Source organism: Plasmodium falciparum (genome assembly GCF_000002765.6).
Source record: "Plasmodium falciparum 3D7 genome assembly, chromosome: 8".
Lineage (NCBI taxonomy): Eukaryota > Apicomplexa > Aconoidasida > Haemosporida > Plasmodiidae > Plasmodium > Plasmodium falciparum.
In genome coordinates, this window is record NC_004329.3 from 52,169 (window position 1) to 77,500 (window position 25,332).

Consider the following 25,332-nt stretch of genomic DNA (forward strand, 5'->3'; position numbering starts at 1 on the left):
ATAAAAAATAATTAAAATAATAAAATATATTATGAAATAAATATAAATAACATAATATATAATATGATAGGTTTTTTAAGGATGATAATTCTGAATTGAAATAATATACTTATTGGTTTTAATTTAAATTATATAAATATAGATATAATATTTTGAATAATATGTTTCTTAAAATATTTATAATAATAGTAATCATAATAATCATAATCATAATAATCATAATTATAATAATCATAAGTTTTATTGTTTTTTTTGATATATATTCCTTTGAAAAACATATGAGGTATTTAAAAAATATACGTTACATTATGTTTTAAAAAAATAATATATTATAATACGTATAAGTATTTTATATAAATTAAAAATTACATTGTTTATTAATTAAAAGAGTTTTAGAAAATAAATAAATAAATAAATAAATAAATAAATAAATAAAATTATAGAAAAATAAATTATATATAAAAGCGCAATACATATAAAAATATATAGTTATTTATAATGGAGAAAAAAAAAAAAAAAACACACGGTACATTCAAAGAAAAACAATACAAGTACCAAACTTCCTACCAAAATCTATATAACAAAACATATCTATTCTTCTAATAATTTGATATATTGGAGTTTTTTCTTCATTTTTTTTTTTCGTAGATAACGTAATATTAAATAAATAATTACCATAACTAAAACTATAACTAGTATTGCAACAACAGAAGCAATTATTGCAGTAGTTAAACTACTAGTTGCCTGTGCGCCTTTTTCCAATACACCTTCTTTAGCAACTTCAGCCATATATTCTGCAGTTTCTGCTATTCCTGATGCTCCTTCCGAAAACGCCCGTTGTGGCTGATGATTTGCAGCACTACAAAATTGTATACTAGAACTTAGAGGTCCTTCACACCTTGAAATTTTTATTCTCTGAGTAAATGTAACATATGTCATTTTTTTAAAATAACTTGTAGAATTAATCAAATTTTCTATTTCAGTAATAGTAATTAATTTACCTAGACCAAAAAAGTTTTTTAATCCTTGAATCCCTTCTTTAACACCTGCTTCAATACCCTTTTGCAGAGCCGTTTGTGTAACATAATTTGTCCATCCTACATAACCTAAACCGCTGACCAGACCCCAACCGGGGGCAACCCCTCCCATAGTTTTTCCACAATTAAGACAAAACTTTTCTGTTTTATCTGCTAAAGATTTTTCGCAAATACATGTGGGAATATCTTCAGTGGTTATATTCGGGTCTAATGTGGTTAACTGTTGTGCCATTTGTTTTTCTAATTTATCTTTTAAAATAATTTTTTGAATTTCTTTGTCACATTTATCCTTACATTTTTGACGTGTAGTTTTCATCCTTTCGTCATATTCATGAAATCTTTGCTGTGTCTGTTTAATGAAATTTTCCATGACTTCTTTCATTTGTGGGTCATTATCATAGTTGGCAAGTTCATATAATTCGCATTCGCATAATAACCTGGTATTTGGTGGATGATGTGGTGTGGTGCTGTTATGGTTCCTTTGATTATATATCTATACAAAATGGTCACATATATATGTATATTATAATTAGTTCTTTTTTATTTTATATATATATGTTATAAATATGTATGTTTTTATGTTTATATATATATGTATATTTGGACTATATATATATAAAAATTATATATACGATATCGTAATATATTTATATATAAATATATATATTATATTATAATATGATTATATTAATCCTCTTTAATATATATGTGACATGGAATTACCAATATATTTAATGGAAGCTCAAACAATAATATATTAATATAATGGATTTTCATTTTTTATTGTGATACGTATATTATTTTTTGATAAATATTATAACTAAAAAAATCACATAAAATACTTTATTTTATATTATAAATAAATTAAATAAAAATGTTTAACATAAAATATGATTATAATTTATTTAATATAATTAACAATTATTTTCCCATTATGTAAATATATTTTTTTTTTTATAGTGGATCCACATTTGCCATTTTATTTATTACAAAAAAAAAAAACAAAAACGTAAAAAAATTAATATTAAAATAATTTATCAAAACATTCTGCATTTTTTATAATTTTTTTTAATTTTTAATTTTTAATGAAATTTAATTTTAAATCAACACAATAAATTATTATGGTTATTTTTGGTTTATTTTTTTTTTATTTTTTTCATTTTTCTCAATAATATCTAACGATATAGTAATAATACAACATATTTCTGTGTTGTAAATTATTTACAAATGTGCAAAACCAACGTTTTGGAAATTGTGTATGACATATATATAATACCAATTTATAATATATATATATGAAATACTTATGAAATAGTTATTAAAACATATAATTTCGTAACATTGTTGTTATAAAAACAATTAACAACAAATATTTTATAACATAATAAATGATATAAAATCTTCTTCAAATAATAATATATACATATATATTAATAAATAAATTTTCATATATTATGTTATTTGTTTTGTTCTAAAATTTATTGTATGTTATAAAATTCCCTCTAATTTATCTATGTTGTTACTAAGATTAATATTATTTTTTTTTTTTTATAAAAATATTACAAATAAATTAAAACGTTAATTTATCATTAAAGTAGTAAATTATATAATTATCGCAAAAAATATAAATATTTATTATTATTAAAAAAAAAACAAATAACAAAATAAGATATTATACGTACTATTACATAATACATTCTATTGTTTTATGTTATTCAAATATATTATAATCATAACGTGTATTATTATATATATATTTTTTAAAATAGAAGTTATGGTATTTTACAACTTATGATACATTAATTGTATTATTACATGTTGTAACAAAATAATTAATTACTATATATCTTAATAAATATATTATTATACAATAAACAAATAACGCGTAATTATATATACTATGAAAAAACAAGGAATCATTTATTTTTATTTTATACGTAATTAGAAACGTTTAAAAAAAAAATTCTTCATATTTTTTAAAATGAAGTTATTTCCTATATTGATGATCATAGTACGGTATGAATAAAAAAAAAAAAAAAAAAAGGATATCATATAAATATTGTTATTCCAATACAATTATTATATATGATATATTATATTCTTACTATTTTATAATAATACTTATTGTAAGATTAGGTTAATTCATTATTATTATATTATAAAGTGTTGATATATAGATATATCGTGTTGAAAACATTTTTGTTGTTACAATATATATATATATATATATAACATACGTTTTATACTAATTTAATGCTTAATGGATTTATATTTATAACAGATTATATATTATTTAATATATGAAGTAATATATATATATATATATATATATGTAAGCAATATCAAAATAGAAATTGCAAAAGAAAGAAAAATTATTTTATTATTTATTTTTATTTTTGAATTCTACACTGTTCTCTTTTTTAATTTTATGTTCTTATTTATTTACTGTAATTGTTCTGCTGTCGTATATTTCGTAGTGTTTTTTTTTATATATATATTATGTGTTCTTTATATTGTATGCACATTTTGTATTTTAGTGTGTTATGATATTTTTAATAATATATTAAGTATACAACAAGATATGTAATATATAAATTAATACATATATATATATATATAATATGACAGGTTTTTGTATGTAATATATTTGTCAAAATAAATATATTTATTTATATTAATTTTCTTTATTATATAAAAGTGGACTAATATTTTTTTCAAAAATATGTTTTCTACAATTAATAATTATTATTATTAACATATATATATCTAATTGTTATATTATATAATATATTATATAAGATTTAATTTGAAGTATTATATATATATATTCCATATTCTATTTTCCTAAACAATTATATATACCTACACTTATGTGTTTAGTATGTAATATATATATTAATAAATATATGATTTATAAAAGAAGAAATGTCTTCGAAAAAAAAAGAAAAAAATTAATATAATAGTAAATTTATACAATAAATTATCGAAAAAATTGACACATAACAAAATAGATTATATGTATACAAATGTAATAAATATAAAAATATATAGTTATTTTGTAATCGAAAAAAAAAATAGTATATTCAAAGAAAAATAGTACATGTACCAACCGTCCTGCCAATATCAATATAACAAGCACATAATGTCTATTCGTCTAATAATTTTATGTATTGGAGTTTTTTTTTCATTTTCTTTTTTCGTCGATAACGTAAAATCAAATATATTATAACCATAATTAAAACGATTACTACAATTGCAAAAATCGAAGCATTTATGGAAGTAATGGAACTGTTAAATCCAGCTTCTATCAAAGCGGTCTCTCGAGCTTTTATTGCAGTAGAAACAGTTTCACTAGCATTCTTGGATGCTGTAGCAGCAGCTTGTTCAGCTTTTATAGAAATTTCTTTTAACCCTTGTGGTATAGCATTATATGCTGGAGGACCTGGTTTCCTACTTCCTTCTATAAATATACCAAATTTATACTCAAATGTTTTGCATGCAGTAGGGGCCTTAATGTTCTCGACCCCCGTACAGATCGCACGATAATTCTCCAAAATTGAATTAGCTATAGTTGTTATTTCATTATAAGGCTTTGTATTAACAAAGTTTTTAAATATATCAGGAAATAATTCATCTACACGAAAATGTTTTAATCCAAAACTAACTACTTTCATACCTGCAGCATCACCAGCAATTTTACCGGCAGCTATACCTGCTTCGTTAGCTGCGGCAATTGCGGCTTTAAGTGCCGTAGGTTTCAACTGGTTTAAAGCATATAAAGCCGTTCCTCCTATAGCACCAAATCCAGGCATAACACCACCACCCAATACACCTCCACATCTCAAGCATCCTTTTTCTACTTTATCTGCTAACGACTTTTCGCAAACACATGTTGGAATAGCATCACTTTGCATATCTGTGTGTAGTGTGGCAAATTTGTCCATTAATTCTTTTTCCAATTTGTCTTTTAAAATAATTTTTTGGATTGCTTCGTCGCATTTATCTTTACATTTTTGGCGTGTAGTTTTCATCCTTTCGTCATATTCGAGAAATCGTTGTGAACTTTGTCGATCAAATTGTTGCATGACTTCTTTCATTTCAGGGTCGTTGTCATAGTTAGACAGTGCGTATAATTCGCACTCGCATAATGTTCTATGTGCTCTTATAAGTTTTGTGTTTAGTGTATTATATTTGATGTATGTATTTTTTTTGGAACTTACCTGTAAAAATATTGAAATATATAGTATTATATGTTATAATTAATTATAATTTATGATTATATATATTTATTATAATTACATATAATGTATGTTTATATAAATATCATTTATATATATATAAATTATATATATTTATATGTATATTTATTAGATATAATTTATGTTATCATATATATATTATTTTAATCATCATAATTTGATTCATACATAACATAATATGTTACCAGTATATTTAATGGAAGAGCAAACAATAATATATTAATATAATGGACTTTCATTTTTATTGTTATACTTATATTATTTTATGATTAAAATTATAACTAAATAGTTCATATATAATACCTTATTTTATTTAAAAATAAAATTAAATATTTTTAACCTAAAACATTATTATAATTTATATAATATAATAAATAATTAATTTTCCATTATACCAAAATATATTTTTTTACTGGAACCATTTTTGCCTTTTTATTTAGAACACAAAAAAAAAAAAAAATAATAAAATAAAAAAATAATTAATTGAATTAAAAAAAAATAACATAATGAAATATTTCCATATTTTTATAATTTTGTATTTTAATTTTAATAAAATCTTATATTATTTCAAATCATAAATTACAATTAAATTTTATTTTTATAAATCTACATAACAAGTAAAACGGTAGGTACAAAGAACTTGTTATTTGTTCTAAATAACATACCAATGTGTAGAACAATAGTTGTTATGGGTGTAAACCACATATATATATCATAATAGCTCTCATAATTTTTATCGAATAAATATACTAAAATATATTCTAATATAATTACTATTGTGGAACTAACAAGAAGATTTGTTTTATTTAATAATATATTTTATTGCCTTAAAAATAATATAATAAAATACTTTTTATATGTATTTTAATATTTATGTTTTTCTTTTATTTTATTTCGTATTTGTTTCTAAGCCTTATTCTATGTTAGAAAATGCTCTCTATTGTATCTATTATTTTATTTTACATAATTATATTATAATAATTTATAAATAATAATATATAAACATATATATATGATAAGATATTAAAAGCAATTATATATTAGCTAATTATAATATAAAATTTTTGAATAAATTTAAAATATACTATTATTACAAGAATACAATTTAAATGATTTTCCAAAGATACCATATACTGACATATTGTATTTTATATTACTGTGTATACATATAATTACTATAATTATATTATATTTATTTTTTTTTATCTTGTAAATATTACATATATCTATAATAATTTTATAATACGAAATATCATATAATATTTTTACAATACATAAGAAATTAATAGTATGATTACATTATAATAATATTTTTCTTAAAGATGTATATTTTAAAAATAAACTCATAGTAATTTTTACTATTCTATAATATTAATAATAAATTCTTTATAATCATATATATATATATATATATTTAATATTTTACAAGTTATTAATATTTATAATTCTTTTTAAAATTTTCTATTATATTAATTTTATATATTATAATATTCAAAAAAAATAGCTATAATATAAATATGGTTATTCTAATACAATTATAATTATTATATATTATATTATTACTATTTCATAATTATGATTATTGTAAGATTAGGTTAATTCATTATTCTTATAATGTGTTGATATATAGATATATATGGTTCAAAATATTTTTGTCGTTAGTACATAAAAAATAATAATAATAATAATAAATAAATAATGGTAGCGCAATTATTATTATTGTTTTTTTTTTTTTTTTTTAATCTTTACATAATGACCTTCAAAATTATAATATTATCTATTAAAAACATATGAATAAAACATATTATAAAATTCTAATTTTATATATAGCATTTAAAAAATCAATAATTATAAAAAATAAATTTGCATATAAATATATTTAGCTATATATATAAATATACCTTTAATAGTAAACATATAAAATTATATTCAAATTAATACTTTAAATATAATTCAATGTACATGCATAAAATAATAATACGATATATTTAAATAAATATTATATATATATATATATATAATTCAAAAAAATTATAATATATTAGAAATATGTATTTATATTTATTTACAGGATATTCAACAAATTGTTATTCAAAAACAAGAATGCATATTCAATGAAAAAAAAATAAGACCTTTTCGATCACTTGCTCATACCTCCACATCACATCCATCACAATGTCACAAAAATAAAAAAAATAAATGAAAACACTGAACATACTTTTATTACCCATACTGTAAATACTAAAAAGACACAAAAGGATTATTCCCAATTAACAATTCCCAAAAATAGCATAGTAAAGTCACAAAAGACTAATCCAAAAGAGCGAACTTAGAATAATGAACAAACACATAACAAAGGTTCATCAAATAATGTAGATAATAAAACAGATATCTTTTATATGTTAAATACTTCTAGGTTATAACATGCACATCAGTTAATAGATACGTTAGATCTTAAAAATCATGTAAAAAATTATTTTAAAGAAGTTAAATATTTATATATTACAAACAAAAATGCAAGCAGAAAATATCATTTATACAGATCTATTAAAAGACATATTAAAAAAATACATTGAACACCCTCAGCTTAGTTCCCTTATTTATTTTCAAACTGTTCAAGAATATCCTTATTATAAATATTACCCTGATAGACAAAAATACAAAGAAACAATATTATGAAATAATATATAGTATAAATGTTATACTTTTAAAAATATATATATATATATATTAATATACATTTATTAAAATGTGGAACATAAGTTATATCAAAACGAAATATTTTCAACGATTAAATCGATAATACACACTAAATGTAAAACATTATATTTTTCATATTTTATCCTTTTATTTTTTTTTTTATTATTAATTAAATATATTTCACATTATAAAATCGAAAAACAAATCATCAAAAATATTATATTTTATAAAAACAAATCCATGAATTAATAATCAGGCAATTGAAAATATTTTATTATATATATTTTATCATTTAATTTAATGGAAAAAAATATTAATAATAAATAATAATCATGTATTTCATTTTTATGCACAAATGAATATTGTTTTTCTTCAATTATCGATTACGATATATTTTTGAATATAATCATGTGTATAATAATACATTTTTTACTAATAAGATGTACATATATCCTAAGCATACATATATATTTTTTTTTTTTTTTTTTTTTGTCATTAGAAAAATATATATAAATAATAACTTAAATTGATAAAATAGTTTAAATGGTTATAATTTTTCTTTTCATATTTTAAAATCTAACTTTTTAATTGATAATATGCTTCTTCTATTTATTTTATTAAAAAACTAATTTTATATTATTTAAACGAAACTAATATGGGTTATACATATATATATATATATATATGTATATAATTCCATATCAATATGTAACTTAAAACAATAAGGATATAGTTGCAAAAACAAAAACATTGTGATGAATGTAAACTAAAACAATAAATCACACATACATAGGATAATATATAATTCATACAGAGATATTTTTACCTGATTTAACAAGAATAACCTATAATAAAATAAATATATATATATATATATTATTAATATATTATTTGTTTTATGATTAAATTTAATGTTTCTCATTATTTATAATACCATAATATCCTTTATATATATATGTGAAAGATCTATTTTTTATAATTTTTTTTTTTTTCTTGAAGAATTAACATATTTTTCAAACGATTCATGAAACCTCTCTATATAATTTTCATATTCTTTTTTCTTTATAGCATCAGCATATTCTATATATGATTTAATTAATTTTTTGATTTCCTCTATTTTCTTTCCTTTTTTCAAAATCTTATAAAAACGCTGACTAAAAACAGAATCTTCACAGGCTATTTTTTTAACACATTCAATTTTAAAATCATTCCAACCTTTTGAATTTATATTTAAAAATGTTTTCATTTCATTGATGTTTATATCATGCTTATTATGCTTATTTATATAATATTCTGTGTAGGCTATTAATTTATCTGTCAGTTCATCTATTTCTCCTCTATTAATTCCAACCACATGACTCCATATATTTATAAGGTCATTTCTTGGTGTTTTTTCATTTATAGTTTCAAGCACAGCTAATAATTCCTTCCTATTTAAATTATTTGTAAGATCATTATAATTTATATCTTTATCTTTAATATTTTCTTTATCAGAACTAAAATATTTTAAGAGCTTTTCCCTATTTAAATCTACTTTTAAACACTTCTTATTTGATCTACTTAATAACTCTTCATTCTTTACAATGTTACCATTATTTTTATTATTTTGTTGTTCATTTGTACCTTCCGATTTATTTTTTAATTTTGAATCCTTTTTTCTACCTTTAACAATCCTTTGTAAGTCATAAAGTTTCCTTTGATATTTTTCAGATGATTTAATCGATGATACTTTATTATTTCTATCATTTGGTAAATACTAGAAAAAAAAAAAAAAAAAAAAAAAAAAAAAAAAAATTGTTAAAATAAAAAATAACCGTAAAATTTAAACACAAAAGGGATAATATATATATATATATATATATTTATTTGTGCACTTACTAATATTCCCATACACAATATTCCTATAATAACTACAAAAATACATTTAAAAAGAAAAAACTTCAAAATAAAATTACTACCCGTATTCTTCATTTATTTTTTATATATCACTTAAAAAAAAAAAAAAAAAAAATCTTTTATAAGAGACTCCTCTTCAAAAATTAAAATATCCCTTAACACAAAATATTGAAAAAAATAACATAATTCTTATATATAATTTTCAAAATATCATATAAACAATATATAAAAACAAATAAATAAAATAAAATATTTTCATTCTTTACACATACACATATATATATATATATATATATATATATATATATATTATTATTATTATTATTACTTACTACAAGAACACTTCAGTACCAACGTCTTTTTATTTAAATGTTGTAAATTTATTTTTACCAAATAAAAAAAAATTTATATTTTATTTGTTGATAACCTTTAAAATTTTTTTCTAGACATTAAAAAAAAAATAAAATAAACATACTGTTTTTGGGTTTATAGTTATGTATTCCTAGGTTGTATTATGTTTTTATAAGATTGTAATTTCTTTCAGGTTATTCTTTTTTTTTTTTATTTCATATATATTTTTATAATGTTAATTATATTTTGTTGCTCATTTTCTTAAAATAATATAATTCGCATATGTTATAATGATATTAATTTTAACGCATACTTTTTTTCAATATATATAAAAAAAAAATATATTATTTTTTATAAAACATAAAAAGTTTATTAAATCAAAATATACATTAAGTGAAAATTTAATTCATTATAAAAATAAATATGTAATATAAATCAAAATACGTAAATGAATAAATATATATATATATATATATATATATATATATATTATTTATACAGTTGAAATATATAAAACACTGTCTTAATACTACAGTATATTGGTATATGATTCATGATGTAATAAATATTCTCTTCATTTATTCCATACAATATATTTAACCGTATATTTTTCCAAAAGTATTTATATTTTATTAAATTAAGTTCTTTCCATTTTTATCACATTCTTTTCCAGTTGACAATTTTCCTCATTTTCCCGCCAAAAAAAAGGAGTATACATTTTTAAAATGGTACTCATATTTTCTTACATAAAATTAGTAATATAATTAAAAAAATATTATATTATATATATATATATATATATATATATATATGTATGTATGTATTTATTTTATTTTTATTTATATATATATTATAAGAAATGTATATAATATACATACTTCTTAAAATAGTACATTTATATAGACAAACTTATCCTTCCTTAAATAACGAACATTATTTTTGTAAGTATCTTTTTAATTTTATAATTTTTCATTTATGAATTTTAAATATTTATAAAAATAGATAAGTCTTTCCCATTTTTTTATACCAAAAACATTTTTTTCTCTCTCATATATATAAAAAAAAAAAAAAAAATGAAAACAGTATAAACTATTATATTTTCAACTTCATAAATCAAATATTAATACAAAAAATTATTACGAAATACTTCAATATTTTTATAAAAAAAAAATAAATAAAATAAAAATATATAACAAAATGTATAACAAAATATATAACAAAATATACACAAAGAATAATTTATAAAAATGAAAAAAAAAATTTACAAGTATTTCAATATGTTGTATATGAATGTTCATGTACATAATAAAATATATAATTATCAAATTTTGTTATTTTCATTTTTATTTCTACTTTTATATATTTTTTTTTTATTTTTTTTTTTTTATTTTAAAGGAATACATATATAAAAGTTCAAAAAAAAGAAAAAAAAAAATTAATTATTTATAAAGATATATAATATTAATCAAATTCATCTTTTTCAAACTCTTAGATACAACTTAAAATATATTTTAACTTCTCATGTACATATATTATGTCTATACGTTTTTCAACAAACTGAATCAAATGAATGCCAATATCGTGATGTGTATAACAAAAGATTCATGTAAAATAAAAGTATATATCCTTTTTGAAATTATACATGAAAAATATATATATATATATATATATATATAATATAGAAAGAGAATACACTTCAAAAAAATATGTACACATATATATATATATATATATATGTATGTATAATTTTTCTTTTTCCTTTTTTCTATAAATTAATCTTGGTATTCTTTATGTAATAATACAAATGCGAAATATTCGGACATGTATATAAACTTCAAAAAATTTTATAAAAATTTGTAATTTACACATATATAAAATATACCTGTATTTTAACATAAATATTTTCACAAAAAAAAAAAAAAAAAAAAAAAAAAATCCATTAAAATATTTAATATTATTCATAAAAAGAATATTAACATGTTTTGTATATTCATATTACAAAGCAGGGTAATTATAAAATATAAAATTTTTTTTTTTTTTTTTTTTTTTTTTACAATATTAAAAAAAATGAATTATTGCTTATATTATTTTTATATATTTCTTTAATATTTACATTAAAAAATATATATATGCTTATTTATTGCATTATAATAATATTAAATATAATAAAGGCTATAAATATACATATATATATATATATATATTGAAAAAATAAAAAAAATGGTGTTGCCCATTCCGAACGAATCTTCAGTATCTTGGCCTGCAACTTTTTATCTCAGAAACTCAAGGACGCGGAATCGAACCTGTGTCACTTCAAAGAAAACTTACATACCTTCCCACTGGATCATTGGGACAACTAAAATATTTTATATTTATAAAATTGTATACCCCTTCTAACTTTCTTTTTCAAAAAAAAAAAAAATGTGTACATACATATATTTATATATATCAATATAAACATACATTTTTATATATATTATTTAATATATAAAAATAAAAAAATTGAAAAATTAAAAAATATTATTTTAAAAAATTAAATGAATAAAATGAAATAAAATAAATTAAAATATATAAGGAATATTACATACACATATATATATTCATGAAGCGTAATTTTCCAACATACTATATTTTTTTTTTTCTTTTTATAAACATTCAAAAATGTTAATACAATTATTCATATTTCATCATTAAAAAAAAAAATATATATATATATATATATTTTTTTTTTTTTTCTTTTTTTTTAAATTAAAAAAAATTTGTTCATTATTCCTACAATAATTTGTGGAAAATAAATTATTTTCCTTATATATATATATATATATATATATAATTAAACAATAAATATACTCATTTGAAAGAAAAAAAAAAATTAAATCATAATTAAAAAGAAGTTTATTTTAAATAAATTTATAAAAATAAAATCAAAAGATTGTATAAATGTTGTATACAATTATTAAATATATATTAAGAATGAACAATATGAACATGTTTACAAGAACATTAAAGAGGGTAAAACGTTTGAAAATAAAATTATTAAGTAATAAAAAATATATATATAATAAATAAATATACAAATATATATATATATATATATATATATATATATAAACAAATTGACAAGTATATGTCTGTTGACACATTAATAAAATATATTATGTTAAAAAGCCTCACACAAAAAAAAAAACAAATCCATATTTTAATTTATATATAGTATCTTATGTATCATAAAACTTTGTACTATACGTAAAAAATATATTTATAATTAATCAGTATGCTTTTCTTTACATTTATTATTATTCCTTCATAATGTGGATTTATTGCCCTCATTTCTACTATAACTTTCTTTTAATATATTCATTTTTTGTTTTATCATTTGTTTATTATATACAGAAGTTTCACCTTCTAAGTTTTCACTCATAATTCCTTTTTCCTCTAATTCTTTTTGAAATGATCCTTTTCGCATTTTATTCTTTTTTGCTATCTCTCCATTTTGTGTTTCGGTTATACATTTTTCAAACCATTTTCTTATTTTTATTTTTTCCTCTTCATCATTCAAATCATATATCTTATCATACTCCATATGTTCCATTTCAGATTTTGTAAAATATTCATTATTCTCCTCACTTTCTTCATAAAAACTTGTATCTAATATTGCCATAAATATATCCATTAGCAACGCTATTTTTAATATTTTATCTTTCAAATAATTTTCTAATTCTATACTATATATTTCATCACTAAAATCAATTGCATACATTTCATATCTTTCTAATAAATCATTAAACCAGTATTCATGTTCCCATTCCTCAACACTATTTATAATTTTTGATATCCATTCTTTCCATATTTTTTTTTCTTCTTCAACAAAATTTGTAATATTGTATTTATATGGCATTATACTTTTCATATGATTATTTCTTTCTTCATTCCAATCATTCCACAAATTAATAAACCATTCCTCTCTTTCCCATTCATCAATTAATTCCTTATTTCTTTCTTTCACATTATATAACAAAAATTTATGTTTCTCCAACATTTTATTTAACACCTTATCTAAATATTCATATGAATCATCCATTTTTTTATTTTCTATCCATAAATTTGTATAATACATATTTCCTTTTTTCAACAAATCAAAGCAAATATCAAAATATTCATCCTTTCTTCTATAGTCACTTCCTTGTTCATAAGTATTCTCCATATCATTATAATACATATAATTATTCATATAATCATTATTGTTGTTATCCTCTTTAATAATATCATAATTCAATATTTCCTTTTCTGTATTTATTTTATTTATCTTTCCACTTATTTTATTTCCACTTATTTCATTTCCACTTATTTCATTTCCACTTATTTCATTTCCACTTATTTTATCTCCACTTTTTCTTCTATTCCTTTTATAATATCCACTATAAACATCCATGTATTTTTTCCTCCTATTCCTTACATACTCATAAGCGTAATTATCTTCATCATTTTCATTCCTTGCAATTTTTAACCAATCCCTTTCGTTATCTTCATCTATCCATTTTAATTGTATATCATCCCAATGCTTTTTTGATATTTTTTTCTCAATATCTCTTAATGGCCTGCTTATCATGTTTTTATATTCTTCATCGTTTTCTTCATTTATTATTGATCTGAAATATCTATCTTCCTCACTCATCCATTCTTTCTTCAAATCTTTATACCAATTTTTCATTTTTAATTTTTCTATTTCTTCTTTTTGATCACTTAATAGGATACTTTTTTTCATATCATCCATATATAATTCGTTACCCTCCAAAATTTCTTGCTCTTTCAACTCATCCACACATGTATCCAAAAATATTTCTTTACTTTCCAAATATTCCTCCTTTTTGTGTTCCTCAATTATCATCATATATATTTTTATCCATATGATACATATTAATTTTTTCTTTCTATATTCTTTTAATTCTTCCAAATATTCTTCATTTTCTTCCATCTCTATTAAATTTATACATTCATCTTCTTCAATGGCTCCTTTTCTTAGAATTTCTTCTAATAATTTATCAAACCATTTTTTCATAACATTTGATTCTATATGATATAAATTTTTTGCAATCCATTTTCTCCATATAATTTTTTGCCTTTGTAACATTGGGTTTTTAACATCCTCTCTTAAACTCATCAACAATTCTAAATAAGCCTTTCTCATATATTTATGCTCTTCATTTTTCCAATTCTCTTTCAATACAATAAACCATTTTTCCTTTTTCCATTTTTCTAACATATATCTGTGTCCTTCTATCCATTTGTTCCACAAATCATTTTGTCTTTCTATTACATCCATATTTAAATGTTTATATTCTAGTTCTCCTACCATTAACATGTTATTTATAATATGGGAATATTCCCTATTTTCCATAGTTCCAAATTCTTCCAAGCATATATCTAAAAAGTCTCCTTTATTCATTTCCCATTCATCATTTTTGCAGTCATTCAAAACTTCCATATGTATTTCGATGATAGTTTTCCATTTTATTTTTTTTTTATCATACAAATCATTTGAATAATCTTCCAACATATTTAATTCTATCATTCTATTTATATCTTCATTTATTTCGTCTGTTTTTAAATTTTTTTTATCTATTGCAATACGTAACCAATCTCTCTCGTTATCTTCATCAATCCATTTTATATACATATCTTTCCAATGTTTTAATGATACACTTTTTTCTAATTCCACAATGGATTTATTCAACAAATCATCTTCATATATTTCATCCTTTTCCATTATATCCATAGCATCTTTATATTTATCTTCTTCTTTTATCCATTCTTTCTTTAAATCCTTATACCATTCTTCATTTTTCCATTTTTTTTTTTTTTTGTAATCTTCCACCTTATCACATATACGAAATCCCTTTTTCATTTCATCAACTATTGTTATCATTCTTTCATTTTCTTCAGAATATTCTTCCTTTTTTAACTCATCTATACATGTATTTAAAAAGGACTCCTTACTTTTTTCTAATTCTTCATTTTTCTGTTCTTCCAAAACAGACATATATATTTTTACCCATAAAATTACTTCTAATTTTTTCTTCCTACATTTAAGTAAATCCTTATCCGATATATCTTTTTCTAAAGATAAAAAATTTTTTATAGCTTCGTCACTAATAATACCGTTTTTATCTATCTCATCCGATAACTGATTTGACCATATATTTATAATTTCTTCATTCATTTTGTTAGGATGTTTTGCAATCCATTTTTTCCAAATTATTTTTTGTCTCTGAGACATATTATATTTGTCACCCTTAAGACTAATTAATAATTCTTTGTATGTCTTTCTCATGTATTCATTTTGTTCTTTCTTCCAATCATTTTTCAATTGAACAAACCAATTTTCTTTATTCCATTTTTCTAACATATAATTGTGTCTATCTGTCCACGTATTACAAAATGATTTGGTATATTCCACTATATCGTAATTATCACTTTCATTTGTTATATAATTATAATTTTCCTTATTTTTTTTATCTTCATTTTGTCCCTTTACCAATTCTTCTATACATATATTTAAAAAGTCCCCTTTATTATTATCCCACTCTTCCTTTTTACAATCATGTAATACCTCCAAATGTATTTCAATGATGGTTTTCCATTTCAATACCCTTTTACTCGACAAATAAATGCTCCTTTTTTCTATTTCATCAAAAACTTTTAATTGTTCACTATAAATATCATCCTCTTTAATTATTCTATGTTTCATTTTATCTCTAGGTTTTATATATTCCGTTTTTTTTAACAATTTATCTTCTAACAAATATGCATCATAATTATCTTCCTCAATCCATTTCAATTCTATATTTTTCCATTGCTCTTTTAATAAATCTTTCTGTATTTCCATTGTCGGTTTTTTAACAAATTCATGAAACTCCTTTTCATCGTCACTTTCTAAATTATATGACGAAACAAATTTATAATCTCTCCTAATCCAATCTTGTTGCATTTGCTTAAACCAATCTTCTCCTTTATACTTTTCAATTTCTTTCTTTTCATCTATTTCATATATATCCTTTTTCAAATCTTCTATCACTTCTTCTTCTATTTCTTTTTTCTTTTTTAATTCTTCCAAAGATGTATCAATAAATAATTTTTCACTTTCTATATCTTCTTCCTTTACATATTCCTCCAATACTGACATATATATTTTTATCCATAATATAACCACCAACAACTTCTTTTTATATTTTATAAATGCTTCGATTTTTTCTTCATCATATGCTTCTTTATGTTGAGATAAAAAATTTCTTATGGCCTCATCAGATATGATTCCTTCCTTTTCTAGCTCTTCAAATAATTGATTAAACCATTTATCTATAACAAATTCTCTGACTCTAATTGTATGTTTTGCAATCCATTTTCTCCAAATAATTTTTTGCCTTTGAGACATATAATATTTATCACCTCTTAAACTAATTAATAATTCTTTATAAGCTCTTTTCATATATTCTTCTTCTTCATCTCTCCAACTCTCTTTTAATCTTAAAAACCATTTTTCTTCTTTCCATTTTTCTAACATATGTGCATTTCGTTCAACCCATCTATACCATATATCGCTTTGCTTATTCATCATATGTATATTTTCTATAACTTCTGGTTCATCAAATAACAAATCACTTCTTATTACATTTATATCTGATTTTTTTTCCTGATTTGAAAATTCATCAATACATATATGTAAAAAATCTGCTTTATTAAATTCCCATTCTGCTTTTCTTTGTTCTTCCAAAATTAACATATGTATTTCTATAATAGTTTTCCATAACCATTTCTTTCTTTCTAACAATTTAATTTTATAAGGCTCCTCTATAATTTCAACTTTTTTTGGAACATGTATTTTTTTTCTTAATTTTTCTAATTCTTTTTCTCTCATTTCTTCACGTAACTTTTCTAATTCTTCTATTCTTATATGTTCAGCAGAAGGAACCGCGCTCTTCACTTTAATTTTTTCTTTTATTTTCACAGGTATCATTGGTTTTTTCTATAATAGAAAGAGAAATATATTTAATTAAAAAAGATACGTCAATATATATTATAAAAAATATAATTTTCTTTTTAAATATACATATATATATATATATATATATATGTTAGATTCCTTTTCATTACTCACTTTATTCATTAAATTCAGAATTATGGAAATGAACACTATTATCAAAACTGCAGGAGTAAACATAAGATATGGTGTTATTTTCACAGGAGTATTACTACCAACTGTAACGTTAGAAGCTGGGATACTAACAGGGGGGGAAGTATCAAATGGAATTGCAACATCTTTAGGTTCAATATGCATATTAAAAATATTTCCAAAACCTTCTGCAGTACCTGTAATTTTTGAATGCCCAAATATAGGTGAATCAAAAAATATATTCAATTTATCTAAATAAAAATAAATAATAATTTATATGTTCTATATTATCTTTACATAATTAAATAATAATTTCACCATTTTTATTTAATATATAACATTTAATAAAAAAAAAAAAAATATAAAAAAAATTAAATTATAAATATTAAATATACAAATTATTATACATACCAAAGGTTAAACCTGGAGAACTATGTCTAAACATTCCAGATTCCGCATGAACAGGGTTAAAACCAACATATGACGGAGAATTAGAAAATCCAATAATCCCAGGAATTACATTTTTATGGTCTTGTTCCGGAATTTTAGGTTTATTTAGATCTTCATCATCAGAGTCACTTTTCTTTTCAGGTTCTTCCTCTTTTTTTTTTTCCTCATGACACTCTAATAGTGGAAATAAAAGGTGTGGTTTTCTCAAACTACATCTATTACTAATAGTATATGCTCCTTTATTTCTATCACCTTCTGTTATCTTATTATTAAACGAATCATTAATTGCATTGTCACTCATAATTACCCATTCGTTAAATTCTAAACACTTGTCTTTATCATTACTTGAATTTAGTACATCCCTTCTTTTATCCCTTTCTTCACAATAATCTGCCAACAGTTTTCTTCTATATCTTTGAATTCTTGGATAAAAAGGATAACTTCTTTTACATTTTTGATTTGAATCACTAACCATTGTTGCTTTTAAATGATCTTCAATATTTTTATTCCATGATGCTAATCTAACATATCTTGGAATATTTAATAAATAACGTGTACAAAACAAATCTTTTACTTCATCAATTTCATAGTTTAAATCCCTACATGGTTTTTCATAATCAGTTGCATTTTTTATACGACTAATTCTATCGGAAACATAACTTTTTAACCTTTTCAAAAAAACACTAAAATATATGGAATATGCAGTAGAGCTTACCCCCTTTTTGGATACTGGGGTATTCATTTCAACAGCCATTTAATTAATAATAATATAAATTGTTCTTTTTTTTTTTTTTTTTTTTCTTTTCTACATTTATACATTTATACATTTAATACATAACTAATAAGAACTTTATATTTTATACAATATAAGAATAATATAAATATTCAAAAAATACGATGTTGTACTATGTATTCCTGATGTATAAATAGTAATATAATATAAGCACACGTGTATTTATTTAGTGCACTTTATATTTTTTCTTTATTTATGAATTATTTTTAAATATCACAAATATATATATATGTATATATATATTTTAAATTTTAAAAAAAAATTGTATATATTTGATATTTATAAAAATATAAATGAACGTATCATAAAAAAAAAAAAAAAAAAAAAAGGAGCAAAGTTAAAATATATTCATCAATACCACTATATAAAAATATTCCTATAAATAATATATTTCATTCTTTATTAATCCTTAATAAAAATATCATGAAAAGATGTGCATTAAGGAAAATTATTTTTAAAAATTATTTATTCATCTAGATGTGAACGAATTTATATAATTTTTAAAATTTTAAAATTTTTTATGTTTTTTCATATAGTATAATTTAATTTATATTCATATTAATTTATATTACAACCAATGAATATATATTATGAGATAATTTTATATTAAATTTTTTTTTATAATACATATATAATATATATATATATATATAAATTTATTTATTTATATTTATTTAAAATAAATCCATGTTTATTCAATTATCCTATATTCTTAAAATATATGAGAATACATTTAATTTATTTAATTTTGTAGGCCATATTTGACGTTTTTTATATTTCTACATATTAATACGTACAGTTTAAAGATAAAATATATAGAAAAAAAATTAATATATTGTAATATTATTTCCTTTTTCAATAAATCCATAAGGAAGAAGACCACATTTTAAATATATATATTTATATATTTGTATATATTTTTTTTTTTTTTTTCGCAGCTATATCATTTTTCATGCTTTCACTTTTGTTACTGTTCCATTTTTTTTTATTATACATGGATAATAATAAGTGTACACATATATTTAGAAGAGTAAAGTGAATGAATAAATAAATGAGAATACTATATTATCTTCTTTTTACAAAAATGATAAAAATAAAAAATACATATACATTTTAAATAGAAATTGAAGCATACATATATACATATTTATGTATATATTCTTCTTTTTTTTTTTCCTATACAAACATAATAAGTTATTTTTATCTTTATCATCCTTTTAATATCAGTTTTATTTACGTATTTTATAAGCATAAATAAAACATAGAGAACAACAAAAAAATATATATAATATATTGGTAAATAATTCTTAAAAAGGTAAAATATATATATATATATATATATATATATATTATATACTTCTTTTTTATATACATATAATTTTTATTTGCTTCATAAAGGAATATATATGCGAATTATGGGCTATTATTTTATAGTGTTTCCTATTCAAAATTAAAAAACAAATATAATCAATATTTATATTACCATTATGGGGTTTTTTTTTTTTTTTTTTTTTTTTTTTTTTCCCGTAATTTTTTATGATACATATAAATACATTAACTTTGATTAAAGGAAATTTCATTCTTTTTTTATACATTAATTTCCAACATATTTTATATATTTTATTATGTATATTTTGATCTTTATCCTCTTATATTATTTATCGTTTTATTTTATATTTTTTCATCTTTTTTATTGTTAAAAATTCACAATTATTTTTTTTTTTTTTTTACAAAATAGTTTAATTCGAATTTTTTATATATTTCATCATTTAATAAATTATTAAATATTTTTTCAGTATATTTTATTTCCATATTTTTATCATATGCTTAAAATTTTTCTCATCTTAATAAATAAAAAAATCCTTTTTCTTTTTGTAAAATTATATCTTTTGTAAAAAAAGGATCACTTAAAATATCGTATATATTTGTGTCATAATATGTAGTATTTATAAAACCATTTGAAAAATTGAATAAATAAATAAATAAATAAATAAATATATACATATATATATATATATATATATATATATATATATATTATTATTACATTTATTATCTTTAATAACATAATGCTTCAAACAAATTTTATCTAAAACACAAATTAAAAAACAACTTATTATATATTTTCTTTTTTTTTTTAATATATTCAAAAATATAAAGTATTTTTTCCCTTTTTTCTTTTTAATAATATCCTGCATATACTACACATAAAAAAAGTATATTCTCACATATATATAAATATGTCATTATAATTTTCAATATATATATTTACTCATATGAAAAAAAAAAAAAAAAATCACACAAATATTATATATATGTAAAATTCAATTCTTAAATATAAAGAAATAATATTCATATATTTAATTTTTTTTTTTTTTTCAAAATATTTTTCTAAAATATATATGTATATTATAAGATATATAAACATATATATATATATATACACACACACAAAAAAAAAAAAAAAAATAAAAAAATAAAGAAAAAAAAAAAATTTTAATCATCTTATATGTCCCCTCTATAAAAAAAGCACGTCCAAAAAATAACAATTCATTTATTCATAATATATATATATATATATATATATATATTTTTATACATAAAATATTATTATACATATATAATTAATTTCTTATAATATTTGTAATGTATCAAAACACAATTAAGCCTTTTATAAATTCTTTTATACTTACAATTTAAAATATTAAAGAAAAAAATTAAAATAAAATGAACATTCAACACTATTATACGAAGAATTCCTATATATATATATAAAATAAAAATTATATTCTTACTATATTAATGTATAAAAAAGAAGAAACAATATAAAAATATTCATTTCTTTTTATTAAATTGTTAAACATGTGCATTAACAAATAGCTTTATATAGAGATATTGTAACTATTTAGTAAATAAATAAATATATATATATATATATATGTACATTTATTTATTATTTTTTTTTTTTTTTTCCTTTTTTAATATGTACACATATTATTATATCTCCCCTTTAATACATAAAAATGAATCATATATCATATTGGTAAATAATAATCATAAAATACAGGATAACATATTATATACCTCTTAAAAAAAATATAATATTTGTATAAAATAATATAGAGAATATGCTTCTTTTAATATTAAGGGAAATATTAAATTAATATTATATATATAAATATATAAATATATATATATATTTATTTATTTACATTTATTTATATATGTATGTATGTATGTATGCATGTGTAACACCTAAATATATTTCCTTTTCACATAACAATTATATTATCGATAAAAAAAATGATCTCCTAAATATTTTTTTTTACACTTAATTAAAAATAATATTATCCAATCATATATTAAGCTTTCCACAAAAAAAAAAAAAAAAAAAAAATGAAACCACTATAATATTAACGAAGTCATATTATATACATATCGAATTTTTGTCTTATATATCCGAAAAACATTAATCAATTAAAAATAATGTTTTAAATATTGGGGTGTTTTATACCATTATTATATATTAATACAAAAATGTATTTATATAGTCTTTTTTTTTTTTTTTTTTTTTTTTCTTCTCCCCCTCTCCCCTAAAATGTCTCAATCGATCATACCTTATGGTTCATAAAAATGTGTTTTATAAATAAAAAGAAATATTGTTATAATCAAATATGTATTAATGAGAACATGCAAAATAATAAACAATATATAAATATAAATATATATATATATATAGGAATGTTTTTAATGTTGTATTTTTACAACACACATTTAATCCATTTAATTATATTAAAAAAAAAAAAAAAAAAAACTAATCTTTAACATGCAACCGTTTATACATATATATAATATTAGTGTGTAATATAAAATACATGGTTATTTTATATTAACATTCATAATTAATTATTTTAAATATATCATTTTCTCCTTTATTTTTCTATATTAGTGATACACATTATTATATATTTTTTTTTACACATTTATAAAGAGAACATATATACAACACATCATAATTAATTTATAGGAACTGTCAAGAAGGAAATGTTAGAGCTAACATAATAAATATATAAAATATAATAAATCTTATTTATTCTTGTTCAATATTCATATTCTAAAAATATTTATTAATTCACTTTCACATTAATACTAAAAAAAAAAAAAAATAAAACATAATAAACGTAAGAAATATGTTTGTATAATTCATTTTATTATAAACAAATAATAGTAAATATTATTTCCCTTCTTTTAATATTATAATTCTGTATACTTATTATACGTCGTTGTAAAATAAAGTAATATATATATATATATATATTATATATATGTTAAAAGATATGATTTGTAGTCTTCATTTATTAATTTTTGGTTATATTATTTTATATATTAATTACTTTTGAATCGATTAAAAAGTTTGTTCTTTAAAGATATACATACATGATATAAGTAAAAACAAAATATTTGAATGAATATATTATATACATATGTTATTGTCGTATTTCCTTCACGCATTCATAAACAAAATATATCATATAAATATATACACATATATATAAATAATTTAATATATTTTTTTTCTTTTTCTGATTTTCACATCATAAGCATATTATATATATATATATATATTATATGCTACTTTTTTTTTTTTTTTTTTTTTTTTTTTTTTTTTTTTTCTTTCTAGAATAAAGATTATATATTTTGTGTTCATTTTAAAAAACACATTGCAAAGGACAAATCAAAAACAATAGAATTTTAAAAATATACTCAAAATATAAAACCATCATACAAAAAATCATTCAAAAAGAATGCGATACAAGGATAAATAAAGAAAAAAATAATATGTACAACACTTATTTGTAATTGATTGTTCAAGTTTTAAACAAATTATTAAAAAATGACTCACATAATAATACAAACCAAATGAAAAATTAAATCTTCAAGGAATATGAATAAACGTATTCACAACTATATGGACCCAAAAAAAAAAAAAAAAAAAATTACAATATATTTAAAAAAAATATTAAAATTATTAGACTGCTTGTATCCTAAACATATAAACAGATTACTAAGATTAGTAATGAGAATATTCATAACTATACCACTATCAGTATTTATAATACTTCTAATAGGATTACTCACAGGAGGTTCTGGTGCCATGCATTCAAATTTTGTAACTAAATCATATATACCAATAGGTATATGTTATTTCATTGTACCTTTATTTGTATTTTTATTACACTTGAAATATTCTCAAAAGTTATTAAATAATAATTTATAAATAAATATATTACATATATGTGTAGTATTTTTTTATTACTATTATTATTTTTTATTTTTATTTTATTTATTTTTTGGTGTTAATATTTTCTCCTTTTTTTTTCTTTTTTTTGGTTTTGTTTTTATGTTCATTTGATTATATTTTAACTTTTGTGTACAAATAATCTTCAAGATATATCAATATATATTTATCTCAAAAAAAAAAAAAAAAAAAAAGAAAAAAAATGAAATATATAAAACATAATATTAATAGAACGAATAAATTAAAAAAAAATATAAACATACTTATTTATTTTATATACAAACTTTATATCTTTCGGACAATAAATGAAATAAGAATAATCATTCGTGTAAATAATAAATTTTTATTGTCTTTCTTTTTTTCTTTTCAAGGTGCTT

General features: G+C 19.2%; 4 protein-coding genes, 1 non-coding gene and 1 pseudogene across 5 annotated transcripts, besides 1 other annotated feature; 1 reads left to right on the forward strand and 5 right to left on the reverse strand.

Annotated features, from left to right (window-relative positions):
• Positions 1–591: 591 nt before the first annotated feature.
• PF3D7_0800400 (rifin) lies at positions 592–1,814 on the reverse strand (the record flags this gene model as incomplete). Its single annotated transcript, XM_001349475.2, has 2 exons — positions 592–1,530; positions 1,761–1,814. The coding sequence occupies 2 exons, from the start codon at positions 1,812–1,814 to the stop codon at positions 592–594; spliced, it is 993 nt and encodes a 330-aa protein (XP_001349511.2).
• A 2,369-nt stretch (positions 1,815–4,183) lies between these two features.
• On the reverse strand, positions 4,184–5,535 carry PF3D7_0800500 (rifin; the record flags this gene model as incomplete). Its single annotated transcript, XM_001349474.1, has 2 exons — positions 4,184–5,257; positions 5,482–5,535. The coding sequence occupies 2 exons, from the start codon at positions 5,533–5,535 to the stop codon at positions 4,184–4,186; spliced, it is 1,128 nt and encodes a 375-aa protein (XP_001349510.1).
• A 3,434-nt stretch (positions 5,536–8,969) lies between these two features.
• Positions 8,970–9,967, reverse strand: PF3D7_0800600 (Plasmodium exported protein (PHISTa), unknown function; the record flags this gene model as incomplete). The annotated part of the gene is made up of 2 exons (XM_001349473.1): positions 8,970–9,752; positions 9,875–9,967. 2 exons carry the CDS (start codon positions 9,965–9,967, stop codon positions 8,970–8,972), a joined length of 876 nt encoding a protein of 291 aa, XP_001349509.1.
• A 2,497-nt stretch (positions 9,968–12,464) lies between these two features.
• Positions 12,465–12,610, reverse strand: PF3D7_0800650. Its single transcript, XR_002966623.1, has one exon. It is a non-coding gene; the product is annotated as an H/ACA snoRNA (small nucleolar RNA).
• Positions 12,611–13,547: 937 nt separating this feature from the next.
• PF3D7_0800700 (surface-associated interspersed protein 8.3 (SURFIN 8.3)) lies at positions 13,548–19,617 on the reverse strand (the record flags this gene model as incomplete). Its single annotated transcript, XM_024473151.1, has 3 exons — positions 13,548–18,266; positions 18,399–18,664; positions 18,825–19,617. The coding sequence occupies 3 exons, from the start codon at positions 19,615–19,617 to the stop codon at positions 13,548–13,550; spliced, it is 5,778 nt and encodes a 1,925-aa protein (XP_024329056.1).
• Positions 19,618–24,351: 4,734 nt separating this feature from the next.
• PF3D7_0800750 lies at positions 24,352–24,934 on the forward strand (annotated as a pseudogene).
• Positions 24,352–24,934: a sequence feature (Plasmodium exported protein, unknown function, pseudogene).
• Positions 24,935–25,332: the final 398 nt, after the last annotated feature.